The sequence below is a fragment of the Corythoichthys intestinalis genome, chromosome 16 (assembly GCF_030265065.1).
Source record: "Corythoichthys intestinalis isolate RoL2023-P3 chromosome 16, ASM3026506v1, whole genome shotgun sequence".
In the NCBI taxonomy this organism is placed as follows: domain Eukaryota; kingdom Metazoa; phylum Chordata; class Actinopteri; order Syngnathiformes; family Syngnathidae; genus Corythoichthys; species Corythoichthys intestinalis.
Genome location: NC_080410.1, coordinates 29,344,896 through 29,359,642, shown reverse-complemented (window position 1 = coordinate 29,359,642; position 14,747 = coordinate 29,344,896). Strand labels below are relative to the sequence as shown.

General features: G+C 39.4%; 1 protein-coding gene across 3 annotated transcripts; it reads right to left on the bottom strand.

The window, feature by feature from the left end:
* Positions 1-3,755: 3,755 nt before the first annotated feature.
* On the bottom strand, positions 3,756-14,282 carry elac2 (elaC ribonuclease Z 2). Of its 3 annotated transcripts, none has more exons than XM_057817810.1 (24): positions 14,180-14,282; positions 13,769-14,028; positions 13,652-13,702; positions 13,443-13,578; positions 13,325-13,382; positions 13,183-13,251; positions 13,005-13,109; positions 10,643-10,698; positions 10,507-10,565; positions 10,361-10,433; positions 10,152-10,264; positions 8,180-8,278; positions 7,951-8,089; positions 7,605-7,690; positions 7,345-7,466; positions 6,810-6,903; positions 6,509-6,647; positions 6,392-6,430; positions 6,162-6,271; positions 5,584-5,683; positions 5,313-5,433; positions 5,158-5,236; positions 4,658-4,802; positions 3,756-4,508 (listed from the first exon to the last, which is right to left on the bottom strand). In XM_057817810.1, exons 2-24 carry the CDS (start codon positions 13,981-13,983, stop codon positions 4,290-4,292), a joined length of 2,427 nt encoding a protein of 808 aa, XP_057673793.1. In that variant the 5' UTR covers positions 13,984-14,028; positions 14,180-14,282; the 3' UTR covers positions 3,756-4,289. The 3 variants fall into 3 exon arrangements, with proteins under 3 accessions (XP_057673793.1, XP_057673792.1, XP_057673791.1); XM_057817809.1 differs by having other exon boundaries at positions 13,769-14,087; positions 14,180-14,275; XM_057817808.1 differs by having other exon boundaries at positions 13,769-14,269.
* Positions 14,283-14,747: the final 465 nt, after the last annotated feature.

The window sequence follows — 14,747 nt, the reverse complement described above, 5'->3', positions numbered from 1 at the left end:
GTAAAATTCAAGGCCGAAAATGAAGATTAATGTGATAGTTTAAAGGGGTGCCGAGCGAGAAGTTAGTTCCAGATTTAGGGGCAGTTTACATGGCGAGTCTGCGACACGAAGACGCAATGACTGTGTTGCGGAATGGTCTCGCCTTCCTATGGTGTCGGAGAAGACGAAAACCTTTGAATCCTGCCTCCAAAGTGGAAGGATTCGATTGTGGGGGCTTGAGGGGGCTTGCTCGGCATGCATACCAATGGAAAGCTTCCGCGCCGATAACATCAGCACTCGTACACGTCACATTGGGGCTGTGCAGCAGTGCTACTATACAATAAAAACAGCAAATATGGCGGAACACCGGCTTTAATTTACTGTTTTTATAATATTTTTAATTTAAATATAATGAATGTTTCAATTTTTGTGCCTTTTGGAACAAAAGCAAAATGCCACTGCTTGGAGTGAGCGGGTATGTTGTCTTCCTGACTGAGGAGGTTGTTGGGGCCAAAGTGCATCATTGGCTGTTGCCTTGTAAATCTGCACTGCCCCCGAGGGCCTGGCATGAATACATCGTTTTCACGCGGAATTGCGACATTGTTCGAATGGAAATGGAATCATATGAATGCAAATGTTTCACTTCCGGTTCTGAACGATTCTCGATTCAGATTCTTTTAAAGACCAAATGTGAAGTAAGGTTGGCCAACCATGTTTTTGAATAATATCAATGGCTGAACAATTATAAGCATTTTTTTTTTTTTTAACGCAACCCTTCCAGATCCTTTGTTTAACCCGTAGCAACGCCCTTGACAACGAAAATGCTTTTCTTCGACAATCTTCGAAAATTACGTCACACAGAGAAGAACGAGGGAAGTCCGCCATAGAACAGTATTGTTGCAGTGCTTCTCGGTAAGATGCCACGGGGGTGTGTGGCGATGTATTGTTCTCAGTCTAAAGAAAACTTGTATGAGTGGCCAAAGGATAGCAGGGCACGTAAATGGACATCTTTCATTCGCACGAAGCGAATGAATTTCACGCCATCATCGAGTAGTGTTCTCTGCTACAAACACTTCGAAGATGCCTGCTTCCTCAACCGGTCTGCTTATGATCAAGGATTTGCAAAAAAGTGTGATTTTTGGATAGATGACTGATGACTTTGTCAAAGCAGAGCAGCCAGCTGTTGTGGAATGAACAGTAGAAGGTAGCGAAGTTAGCCGAAAGGTAACTCGAGGCTAAACCCTGATCGTGTTGTTGAATGAACAGCAGAAGCTAGCGATGTTAGCCGAAAGCTAACTCGTGGCAATCCCTGATCATAATTGTATTGAGTTCAATTTGCCTACACTTATAAATTAGTCAAAACTTTTCTTTTATCCCAGGCAATAGTAGGTGGTTTATTTACCTGACATGTTTCGGCGAACACTTCCGCCTTCAGACTCTGACGAAGGCGGAAGTGTTCGCCGAAACATGTCAAGTAAATAAAAGCTAACGTCACTAGCTTCTACTGTTCATTCCACAACATGATCGGGGATTCGTCAAAACTTTTCTTTTATCCCAGGCAATAGTAGGTGATTTATTTACCTGACATGTTCAGCGAACACTTACGCCTTCGTCAGAGGGTCCAAAGGTGGAGGTGTTCGCCGAAACATGTCAGGTAAATAAAAGCTAACGTCGCTAGCTTCTACTGTTCATTCCACAACATGATCGGGGATTTGTCAAAACTTTTCTTTTATCCCAGGCAATAGTAAGTGGTTTATTTAGCTGACATGCTTCAAATCATAAAAATAATAACAGCCTATAGCTTACCAATCTTGTAATCTCGATGGGTCTTGTCTCCATTCCCTGTCAGGTAGTCTGGGCACATTGTTTGCATCCTGTTTAGCGTCTGGCTAATACATGTACGGTCCAACATAAAATTCCAACCTCCTCCTCTTCATCCAACTCTTCAAAAACTTGGATCTCCTCACTTGCGCTCAATCTATCGCTTATATCGCTGTTTGAATTATTGTTGGAAGGGCTTTGTATGGCGGCCGTATGGAGCGCTGCCATCGCTGTTCTCGGTGTGACTTATCACTTCCGGGTTCGTCCCCTTTCACGCTCGAACTTCGGAAACGCGATTATTTTTTCAAATATACAACATGTAAAAAAAAAATTTTCATGCTTTATTTGTTGGACAATGTTTAATTACATTAATTGTGAGACTATTTGGCATTTTATGAAATTACTTCACATTTGGTCTTTAAGAGGCAGGGTTAAAAAAAAAAAAAAAAAATCAAAGTTTAAAATGTATTAGTTTATATCAATGTCTTAACTTCTGATTTTGTAAATTATATGAATTTAAAATTATTATTAATTATCATTTTATTAACTTTTTTTTATTATTAATACAATTAATATGAAATGTATGAATTACATGAACTTATCACAAGGCTATTTTTAACGACAACCATTTGGCTCTGAATTTTAACAATAGAAAGAACTATCTAATTGCTGTTATATAAAGACCATTTACTTTCTCATTCATGAGGAGGATGTTCCAGCTTCTCATTTCAACTTCAATGGTGCTTGGACGCCCTCATGTGGATGAATAGCAAACAAAGCGTACCAGAAGCTTGGCGGAGGAAGTAATAAAATTTAAATGGTAAATGGTGTTTTTTTTAATTTTTATTTTATTTATTTTTTTATTACAAGATTAAAAGAAACCTTGCACCCTTTAATCCATTGTTGATTAAATTTGAATGAATGGGGAGGTGTTTAAAGCCTCGTAACGCACTAAAGGTGGGTTTCAAAACATATAGTACCTAGCATTTTACGATTTAAGACCTCATTATTTCTCGGCAAACTTCCTGTAAGTACTTTTAGTTATATTTCGCTCGACTAAAAACACACAAATAAGTAATATTTCGCTTACCTAAATACACCTAAAGCACATGGATGTTAGCGTGGTTAGCCAATCACAAGTTTAATGCTTGGAGCTCTGTAGAGATGCCCTGCGCAGGCCTGACTAAAATTATACATTAAATAAATAATAATAAATAAATAACAGATAAACTATTTTTTTTCCCCCTAAATTAATTCAAAAAACACGATTTCAAACATTTGCTTCATAAACATAAATAACAATTTGACAGACACATACAGATGTATGCAATACAAAACAATAGCATCAATAGACAAAAAACTAAATAAAAATCAACACATTAACATGTCAATGTTTTTTTTCTTTTTAACCAGAGGCTTCAGGGGGAAAAATTCTCATGAGTTTGTTGCCTTTTTAAAATTGAAATAATGCTAATTAACTTTATTGATCTCTGTATACTCCAATTAGGATTTACTAAATGCAAAAATTGGAGGTGTGTTGGAGAACAGTTTGACAAAAACTTCTTTTAAAGAATTGTAAAATTAAAAAATTATCATCGCTAGTTAGTATAATAACAAAATAATGTCTTTTAAATTCAAGCTATAGAAGCCATTAGAACTCTGAAAAATAGGCTTCAAGAGCAGACCCAAATTGTTTTTACACAATCAAAAAATGCGTAAAAGTTTCCATTTCGTTTTCACAGAAAGAGCACACGTTATGAATATCAATAAATTTAGCAAGAAAAACATTAATTGAATATACGTCAAATATTTTAATGTACCACCTTGGCTGTATTGGTAATACAGTATTTGTAGGGTATCATATTATTGTTTTGGTTGATTCTGGTCAGACATTCTTACAATGCTATTTTAAGTAATACAAAAAAAGACAAGAATAAGTGCTAGTGTTTAAATAATTTCATTTTTATTGTTTTGAAATGATGACTTGTAAGCTTTCAGTGCAACTTTGTTCCTCATTCATGGAAAACAAATATGACTATGTACTATGCTAAAACAAAAACAGACATCAACCTCACATCATCCTTAAAAACTGTAAATTAACTTAATATATTTCATTGTAGGCAAAATAGTTGTTTTGGGTCAGTTAGAGTCTAGACCCAGGCTGTTGAAGCAGTCTAACACGAGAGAGATATTTAGGCCTATTGAGGTAGTCAACGAACAAACTTATGAAAAGAAAAAACTAATCATTTCATCCGTTGAAATTGCTCATTTCAAACTTAACTGAAAGAACACAAATGTACAATAGCATCAATGTGTTCATGATAGCGAAGACTAACAGACATTCACACTGCATTTAAAAAAAAAAAATCCAGTTTAGATACTTGCACATAAATCATTTCTGTGCTCAGGACAAAGAAATAAAAGTCGACTTTGACACCGTTTTAGTGTCTCGGAACAAATAAGTGGGGCTTGGGTCCTATCTGATGTTGTCAGCTGCTCTTTTGTCTCTTAGTTTGGGCGCAATCGTCATCCTCCTGTTCCCGCTTGGCACCACGGTCGATGTCTGCCGGTTCGGCGCTGATGGCCCAGAACTGCTGCCTCTGCTCCCGTCGCTCTCTTCTCTCTTCCATCTCCTCAAGCTCCACGGCAAAGAGGGTCTTCAGCGCCGGGGTCAGACCCGGGAGGACCTTCAGGTCTCCCAGACGCACCTGACGGACAGTGCTAAATGATAACTAATTCACTGCCATTGATGGAAACAGACGTCCAATCGATTTGGACTGGGAGGGGCTGTCAGCGTTCGAGCCCCTCCCAGTCCAAATGTGGTAGACGTGAACAATGTCAATCCGGTGGTCCTCACCCGCATGTGGTCGAAGGAGATGCCGACCCGCTCGGTGAAGTCGTTGCTGAAGAGCGGGATCTTGGCGTAACGCTGGCTGAAGTGATTAAGCATGATGAAGTCAGCATTCATCCGCATGCCTGTGTCGATCGCCTGTGATGTCGTGCTGGAAAGCAGAGCGCCACGGGACGCTGTGACATCTAAGTAGGGCTGCCTCAATGATTCGGCAACTTATCGATTAATAGAGTCGACAACTATTTTGACAGGCAATTGTAGAGAGACATTGTTTACGTAAAACTTTCTTTCTGAACCTCTTTATCGTATTTTTTTCTGTAGTCCTCAATTAAAGTTTATCTCTGTAATGATCAAGATGACATACTGTATTTGCAAACAACTTCTCGCTGCTTATTGTTTTTGCTTCGAATGCACATTTGCTGCTAAAATCTACCATTAAGACTCAAAAAATGCTTCGTGGGAGCCCTATATCACAGCTTGACATAGGTTGCCTGGTTTGTCCCAACCTGTGCCGTTTCTCTACAGCTTCCTCCTCCATGCCATCCTCCAATGTGGCTTCGTGGATCAGCAAGGTTGCATTCTTGCCTAGGGAAGAAAATAGTGGCGAGAATGACACGCAGTAATACCCATCAATGGGTCAGTACATAATTCGCTGACGCACCCATATGCACAAGGGCATCACAGGGCATGGTGTCTCCAGAGAAGGCAATCTTCCAACCTGACTTGTGAGTAAGGCTGCAGGCAAAGGCATTCTTGCAGTGACGCACCCAGCATGTCTGGAACTAAGAGCAAGAATGTTGCCAATTGTCTTTGGTAAATTCACTGAACAAGAGTAATCTGTCCTAATTTCATGAACCTCCCTCCCAGTCCAAATGTATTGGACATCTATAGAATTGAATAACGGATCAAAACAGCCAGCCATGTGTGCCAACCTTTTCCAAGGTGGTGTTGTTCAGAAGCTCTGTGATAAAGGCCTGCGTTTTGGGGTCGGGCGCTTCGGCTTTGTGGCGCAGGACGTCATTGGGGATGAAGCTGCAAATAGTAGTACAGAATATTAAATAAATATCAACAAAGGTGAGCAAAATGAATAAATAAAAACTTTTTCTTTCAAAGCCCAATAAAAGATCGCAAACCCCTATTTTCAATAAGCACCATTCTCGCCAGTTATTTCCCCAAAATGGAAAACATCAGAAAAGTACCGTATTTTAATTGAAAAATAAATATTTAATCAGTTATGAACTTCAAATGTGTGTGGGTCCCAGAAATGTCATTAAAACAAGCCTAAATTGTATTCAAATCAAGTATTTCCAATGTGCAGAATTTTTTGCATGAATGTCTAATGCTTTTCTTTTATTTCAGTCTTAAAAATATTTTATAATTTTTGAACGTATTTCCACCAAATCGATTTTTGACCAGTTTGCTTTATGTAAAATCACAATTCCACTCCGCCTCAGATCAATTATTGTCAAGTGAGAGCAGTTGTGACGTTATTGTGAAAATTGGGCCGTACTTGACATGATGGAGGACCTTCTCACAGCTGTGGTGATACTGCCACAGCCAGCTCATCATGCCCCGGGGGGCCATGAGCAGGAGGGGACTCCAGGCCTTTCCTAAAGTCACCTGACGGAGGGCGCAGCCGATGCAAGATTAGTTTTTTTACTTGGTAGCAGCCATTGATGGCGACAGATAAGAGATCCATCGCAGTCAACATCAGTGAAGAAATGTATAACTTGTACATACCAGGGCACGTTGTCTTTGGTACAGCAGCTTGATGAGACCCTGTGAGGAGGGGGGAAAAAAAAGTAGTCCTCACATAGTTTTTTTTTTTTCTTTTCTTTCCTTTCTATCACCACTTACAGTGTGATGATCGGCGTGCATGTGCGAAACAAACACGGCCGAGATGTCGGACAGAACCTGGTCTACGTCATCGCCGTAGTGCCGGCACAGCTGGCCGAAGGTCCCTTCGCCGCAGTCCAGCAGCAGTGATTGTCCAGTGCTAATCGCAAAGAAAGTTGCTCAATATCATAACTACTCCTTGTGATTAAAAATCTCACAATTAGGTTTGAATTCATTAATTCAAATGTAAAGTGAACACCTCCCATATTCACAGATTGATTGATTTTAGTCAAGTTTGTTGTCACGGCATGTTGCAACCAACCTGATGTTGACTAAAGTGCTGCTGACATTTCGGATTTTCATGGGCAGAGCTGATCCGGTTCCCAAGAAAACAAATTCGGGATACTCTGCTTGTCCTGAGCAGCAAACACAAAAATATTACTAGAATACAATGTACTCGAATTTATCATCAACGATATAAGGAAACATTTTAAAGTTTTAAACCTAAGACATTAAAACTTCTTTAAATACACCTTTAAGGTATTCCTTGGTTGAATTAATAAAAAATAAACAAAAAATGATCATTTAAAGATTACTGAAAAACATAAAAGCTATTTGATATTTGAACAACAACACCGGCCTAACGCTAACATGTGATGGAAGACATCATTGACAATTGTAAATTAGCATCAATATCACAATATTTCCAATGGGCTCAGTAATGCCTTAATATAGTAATATAGTACGACACTCAAAACTTAACATTGTAACTTACAAAACAAAAACACACTAAACAAAACAAATAGCTTCAAAGCAAAAATTTACCATGACCTTGACAACGTTTGATTTTAACTTACCAAGGGGACCTGGAGAGCCGCCAGACCGTAATTGTTGACATTTGTCCACTTCTTGCAAGAAGTTGGGGACATCATAAGCCTCTTTGACAAAATCCTCATAGCTACAGGGGGGGATGGCATCTCTAAAAGGACCACACACAAGAGCCCCAAAAAGCAATCGGCTGGTAAACATCAATTGCCATTGACGGTTCTAGATGTCCAGCGCCATCAGTGACAGCAGTGACAGCTGATTAGTTAAGGCAAAGGAAGCGCTGACTGACCTTTGCCACTCAATGACTGGTCGCAGCTGGAACTTGAGTAGGCATTCGCCTCGCACCGCCGAGACGTCCAGAGATGCTTGACAATCCTGAATAATAAAAAATAAAATTATCCTTAATACATGTTCACCTTGTCAGTGTTATGTTCTTTGTTCTGTTTGTATTTTTATTACAGAAATATATTTTGGGGATTCTTAAATGTTTTTTGCTTCCTGAGATGATTATTAAATATACATTCATTTTTTTTTTTTTCAAATCATTTTTACCCCTCGAACTTTTATAACATGTTATAAATCGAACCAGTGACAGAATCAAAAGTTATGCGATTATTAAAATAGTAATGTGTTACCTTGGGCGTGTAGGTCTTGAGGTGAGGAAAGACGTCGGAGTGGATCATATTGAGCTGCGCTTGGATCTTGTGGCTGCGGACATTGTGTGCAGACCTGGCGTGCTCATTGAGGATCAGGTGTTCGGTGCTTGCTGGGAACCTGGGATCCACGCAGTTCATTAGCTCATCCCAAAAAAGTCACACAAAATGGCTGACTCGCTCTGCAATGACTTAAGAAGGATTTCAGAACCTTTTCATCCAGTCTCGGTACTGTGGGCTTTTCAGCACTGCCTCGGGAGTTATATGCACAATCAGGGCGGGGGCGTCCTCTGTCCCCCCACTGTGAAAGCTGCAGGATATCCACAAACCTTTCATATACAGTTATACCTTGACAAACGAACGCATCGACATTCGATCCTTTCGACAACCGAAGTAAAATTTAACTTGTCATTTGTCCCGACATTCGTCTCTACATGGTCGAACTATGACGATTTACAACAGCCATAGACTTTATAATAGTATTGACGGGTCAGATCGGTCATGCACTGCGCCTTGCATTCAAGTAGGGGAACGCCCACATTAAGAGGAGCTATTCACAAACACGCACACAGAGATCTAATGCCGGAGTTCTGTTGAAAAAGTACGAAAGCTGTACCACGTACAAACAGGAATGATTGTTTCAGGAGTGATTTGTTCAAGGACTCAAGGTAGTTATATTTTTCGTTCCAATGCAGTCATTTTGAAATGTTAAAAAAAAAAATCAATGGGAGAAATTAGCCGCTACTGCATTGGCATCATAGTTGGCAATATTTATGTAAAATAAATGCTAACTGCACGTTTTTCCTACTTTTGACCAAGAATTGAGACTGTTTTACGTCCATATCTATAAAGAATTTAGGGATTTAAGCATTTATTCACAAGAATTTTCACCGGAAAAGCTTCGTTTACATAAGAAGGCTGCAAGCTACATTTACTAACAGATTAGCATTTTACTTTGACATATTTACGTGAAATAAATGCTAGCTGCACGTTTTTTAAATTTGCTTTTAACCAAGAATCGAGACTGTTTTACATCCATATCTATAAAGAATTCAGGGATTTAAGCATTTATTCACAAGAATTTTCAACAAAAAAAGCTCTATCGGTGAGTCCACTCGATCAGTTTTGAAGGCCTTGCCAACAATGCAGGCCCCTATTTATCAGCCCCGTGCTACGAGTCCCGTCAATACATTATGAAGTCTATGCAACAGCGTTGCAATATCATTGTTTTTCTGTAAAATGGCAGCACGGCTGATTTTCTTGCGAGAGAAACCAACATGGGTCCCTAGAAGGTTAGTGCAGGTGGTGAAAAAAGGAAAAAGGTGACGCTTACTATTGAAATGACAATGGAGATGATAGAAAACTATGAGCTTGGTGTGCACGTCAGTAAACTGGATTGACAATTCAGCCGGAATATGGCTACGCTCTTGATGGTCCTCCTCCTCCTCAACTTGACGTCTCCTCCGATTATTATTATCGTAACATCGGCAAGAAAGTCGCCAGCTTTGTCAGGTTTTTAATCATTTATTTCAGAACTTGTGCAACACAACACAGCTCATGTCCGCCATAGCCCACGCCAAAAACAACAGAACATGAAAAGAGAAAGTAAAAACTCTTCCGCACCTCTCACTCTCTAGTCAGTCACACGGTGCGTTCAGAAACAGCATGCAAAACACAACCGCCACATTTGAACCCGATTTATTACATAGTTATTATGATTATTCCATTTTGTAGTTAACCCAATTTGTTACATAGTTATTATGATTATTCCATTTTGTATTTATAATTCATTTGTTTTCTATGTGTAATTGGAATTTTTAAATTGTACCTGCAGTATTTAATGAGGATTTAGCGTAAGTTTTTGGGCTGTGGAACGAAGTCATCGAATTATTATGTATTCTAATGGGAAAATTCCCCTCGACATCCGACTATTTCGACTTGCAAACTATGTCCTGGAACAAGTTGAATTATTCTGTGTAGCTCTTAAATCAAGATACGACTGCACATACTGAATTTTACAGACTATAAGCGGTTACTTTTTGGACCATGCAGTAATTCAAATATTTTTACGAGCAAGCCAGCACCATACTTCCCCGTCACCGATTTTAGATGAAATCATTTTATGTAAATATCTCATGTTAAAATATGTGGTTGATTCAGGCCTAATTCTGTGCGTGAGTGACCTTGAGATGTGGTGGCTTTCGCATAGCGGTGCAACAAACTCCTCGGAAGGACACTCCACGATGATAAAGGCCTGTCCAGGATCGGTGGGCGTGCACACTTGCTCCGGTCTGATCTGAAGGAGAGACAGTCCAAAATCTGCTTAAATAAACATTTAATGATTCAATATGCCGAGATTGTAGATGAGGAGGAATCAAGTTTTGTCATCTACCTCTTTGCCGTTGTACGTGACGCTTTTCCCGGCCTTCAGAGCGGCGATGAGCGGACCGATGGCAGCAGTACCCCTAGGTGAAAAAATAAATGTTTGTTTACATGAGCGTGACTAACTTCCTTGGTGGAGGTCATAAAATTACTTACACAGGAAGTCCAAGTTCCTTGGCCTCGACCACCAAGAAGTTTCCTTTCTTGGGATGAAGCTGATAAACAGGGAAAGACAACATGTCACTTGACAACATAAGGTTACTCAAGCAAACTTGACAGACGATTCTCTTACTTTGCATATGAATGCAACCACGAGTGACGCATCTCTTGTTACTTTCCTTTTTTCTCCTACAAGAAAGCATCATTCAGGATTTTTTCCCCCCCAAAAAATTCATGTCAAATGTGCACACAAGGGCTGCCAAAAACAATTGTATTGATCGTCGACTAATCACGATGATCTTTTAGATGGGTCGACTTTTTCGCTCATAAATTGTTATAGTTTAACAGCTTAACATTTATTTTAAAAAATATGATTTGGGCATTTTTTTGGTAAACAATATCTCTAAATGATTAATCAGCCATCAAAATAGTTGTCCAATAACACTGGTCTACACAATTTTGGAAAATATCTGCGTCAGAGATCAAAACAGGTAAATCGTACTTGCTATGGTGACTTTCATTGGAAAATAAAAGATTTTAGAGCTGGTTGCCTAAAATATTTCATGTTAAAGCATAGACTTCATAATGGTATTGACGGGTCAGATCAGTCATGCATTGAGCCTCACATTCAAGTAGGAGGCTGCCTACATCAAGAGGCGCTATTCACAAACACACACATGCAGCGATCTAACGCCGAAGATCTTTTAAAAAGTACGAAAGCTGTTCCGAATACAAAACAGGAAGGATTGTCTTAGGAGTGATTTGTTCGAGGATTCAAGGTAATTATTATATTTTTCGTACCATGCATGCATTTTGAAACGTGAAAAAAATCAATGGGAGAAATGAGCCGCTACTGCATTGGCATCGTTGTTGGCGATATTTACGTAAAATAAATGCTCATTTCACAATTTTTTTTTTGCTTTTAACCAAGAATCGAGACTGTTTTACCACCATACCAATAAAGATATCTATAAAGAATTTGGGGATTTAAACATTTATTCACAAGAATTTTCACCAGAAAAGCTCTGTTTACATAAGGCGGCCGCTAGCTACATTCAGTAACAGACTAGCATTGTACTTCGAAATATTTATGTAAAATAAATTTAAATGCATGTTTTTTTGCTTTTAACCAAGAATCGAGACTGTTTTACGTCCATATCTAGGAAGAATTTGGGGATTTAAGCATTTATTCACAAGAATTTTCACCAGAAAAGCTCTGTTTAAATAAGGTGGCCGCTAGCTACATTCACGAACAGATTAGCATTGTACTTGGGCATACTGTATAGGCCCTAATATAAGACAGCCTTGATAATAAGACGACCCCCTCTTTTTCAAGACTCAAGTTTGAAAAAAGACTTTTTGAACACCAAATTAATTTTTATACAGAATAATAATTACATCTGAAACAAATGATTATAACAATAAATTTGAGAGAAAAAGGATGTTATTTTTCCTCACTCAAATCTTAATAACTGAACATTTAAATATGTAAACTAAATTGTAATCACATTAAAAAAATGAATGGCTTCTGGTTTTTGAAATGTAGTCTTGAAATAAATCGGAATAAGGAAAAACATTGCAATAAAATAATGCAAACTGGTTGAACTTGAGAGTAGCTGAGATCTATCATGACAGAACATCGCTTCAATGATATCTGGCGCCATCTAGCGTCGTGAATGGGTGTAACGTCTAGACCACAAATATATGATGACCCCCACTTTTTCAGTTTTATTTCAATGCAAAAAAACACCGTCTTATATTCGGGCCAATACGGTATTTACGTAAAATAAATGCTAACTGCACTTTTTTCTTTGCTTTCAACCAAAAATCGAGACTGTTTTACATCCATATCTATGACGAATTCAGGGATTTAAGCATTTATTCACAAGAATTTTCAACGAAAAAAGCTCTTTTTCAGTGATTCCACTCGGTCAGCTTTGACGGTCTCGCCAACAATGCGAGCCCCCTATTCATCGGCCCTGCGTCCCGTGAATACCTTATGAAGTCTATGGTTAAAGAGAGATAATTTGGTGTAATTCTATATCAGTTTTACAAGTTGCTACAATTAACACGAGATGCATATGTCAGTGTGTGCCACCGCTTATGAGATGCATGTATAATAATGCATTGCGTCCACGTCCAAAACACCAGGATTTATGAAATACATTGAAAACATGCACATTATGTCAAAGCTCTTGCCAACACGATTATATTCTGAAATGTTAGGCACTTTTTAACCTTAGAAATAACCATTTCCATTTCAATTAATACCTATTTTGGCCTAAACTGCTTGGATTTTAACATTTTGGATAGACACTAAAGCTCAAAAACTACGGTATGTCAAATGACACTTTTGACCTCAGTAGTCTTTTAAGTGGTCCAAATTTGGTAAAGTCTCGCTACTTTTATCCAGGAAGCATTTTGCTTGTAGACCAGTGTAATTTGATAATCGTATCCTTAGGGCACACAAAGAGGAAGTATGAGTAGCAAGGCACTTGGTCGGTTCCTGGCATCATCGGGGTGCTCGCAGTCTTTCCCTGGGGAGGCGGGACTCGGGGAACGGCTACTCCCTGGTGAGGGTTGGCCACTTCTTAGTGCGGCTATGGACAAAGACGACAAGGAAGTTGAAGTAAGGTGGGCTATGTCGATGAAAAACTAAATTAGAATACTGACCAACAATGGGAACTTGCACTACGGTCATGGTGTCGTCCATGTATGTTGGATCCGTGTATGGACGAACGGCTGAGCGGGAAAATGACCAAATTAAAAGCGGGAACAGGAACTGAGTTGTGGCGATAGCACGAAAAAGACGTACAAAGTTGGATGCTGTCCAGTGGCCCGGAGAATGTTTTGATGGCTTTCACGTAGCCCTCCTTCAACCACAAAGTAACACATTTACCTCTCTTCTTGTTTGTAATCCATCACTTTCTTACCAGCTGCGGTGGCCCAGAGAGGACGCACTCGGGCACTCCGGTGTCCTTCAAAGTGAGGATCATTCCAGAAAGACCGCCAACATTTTCCCAGCTCATCCTGGTCAAGAAGATATTGTCGAGTCGCGACGCTCGCAGCCTGGAAATATGGAACTAATTGTGAGGAAAGACACTGTGCTGGTAATGACACGGAAATATGCTTATTTACTTACTTGTGTTCGTGCATGAGTCTCTGCGTTCCTTCCCCGCAGTTGAACAAGTACCTGCAGAAGCAACACGACATAAGCGATGGTGTCACAACGTTCGGTGTTGCCCGTATACACACGTACCTGTTGAATTCGGAGAAGACGTAAAGCGAAGCGGCATTGTCCCGACTTCCTGCACCGACCACCTGCACGTACACGGTGGCGGGGCTGTGTACTTCCCCGTGTTTGTTGCGACTTTCTTTACTCTTTAGCATCCGCAGCGGCTTTGCTTGCAGCTTGGTGGACTTCTTCATCTTGTCATTCATTTTGTTGTTTTTGTTGTTGTTGTTGTCGGCCATGGTGCGACGCGGCTGACAAACAGGCCGGAGGAGAGGACGACAACGCTGGGCGAGAAGCAGCGGACGAGCGGCAGCAAAAACACACGACGTGACGGCACTCAGCACTTTCATAATATTAAAGAAACGTTAACCAAACGTCATAACGTCTATTTTTCTTGGCTAAACATTTTTTAGTCGAGATTTGGAGAAGTTTTACCTCATAAAACCTGCCGATTGGTTGACAAGTAGGGACGAATAGACCTCTGTTTGGGAGGTAAGGTTGACATAAATACACATGTGGGTGCAACTTCCGGCATCTATTGATGACGCAGCCTACCTTCGGCCAATGGCTGACGAGATTTTTTTTTTTTTTTTTACCTAACTCTCTGGACCAATCAACAGTAATGAATTGTGGTTTGACGCAACGTTGCTCCACAAAATGAAATAAAAAAGGCAGACACTATCTGTTGAAAACGTCAAATAGGAAAGCGGAAAAAATAATTGATATTTGTGAACAGCTACGACTTTTTTTGTGAATAGTTGATAATAGTATTATTCATTTATTTTTCTCTCTGATATGCAATGTTTGGTATGTTTATACCCCCTGGCATATTTGTGTTTGTATTGTTTTTTGGTTTGTATTAGTATTGTCTGTGTTGTTGTGTTTGTATTGTTGTTTATTTTGTTGTGTTGTCGTTAATAAAAAATAATTAAAAAAAAAGGCAGACACTGACATTCATTTCTGTATGAGATACAGTATTGTAAAGTAAGAGTCAAGGTATTTT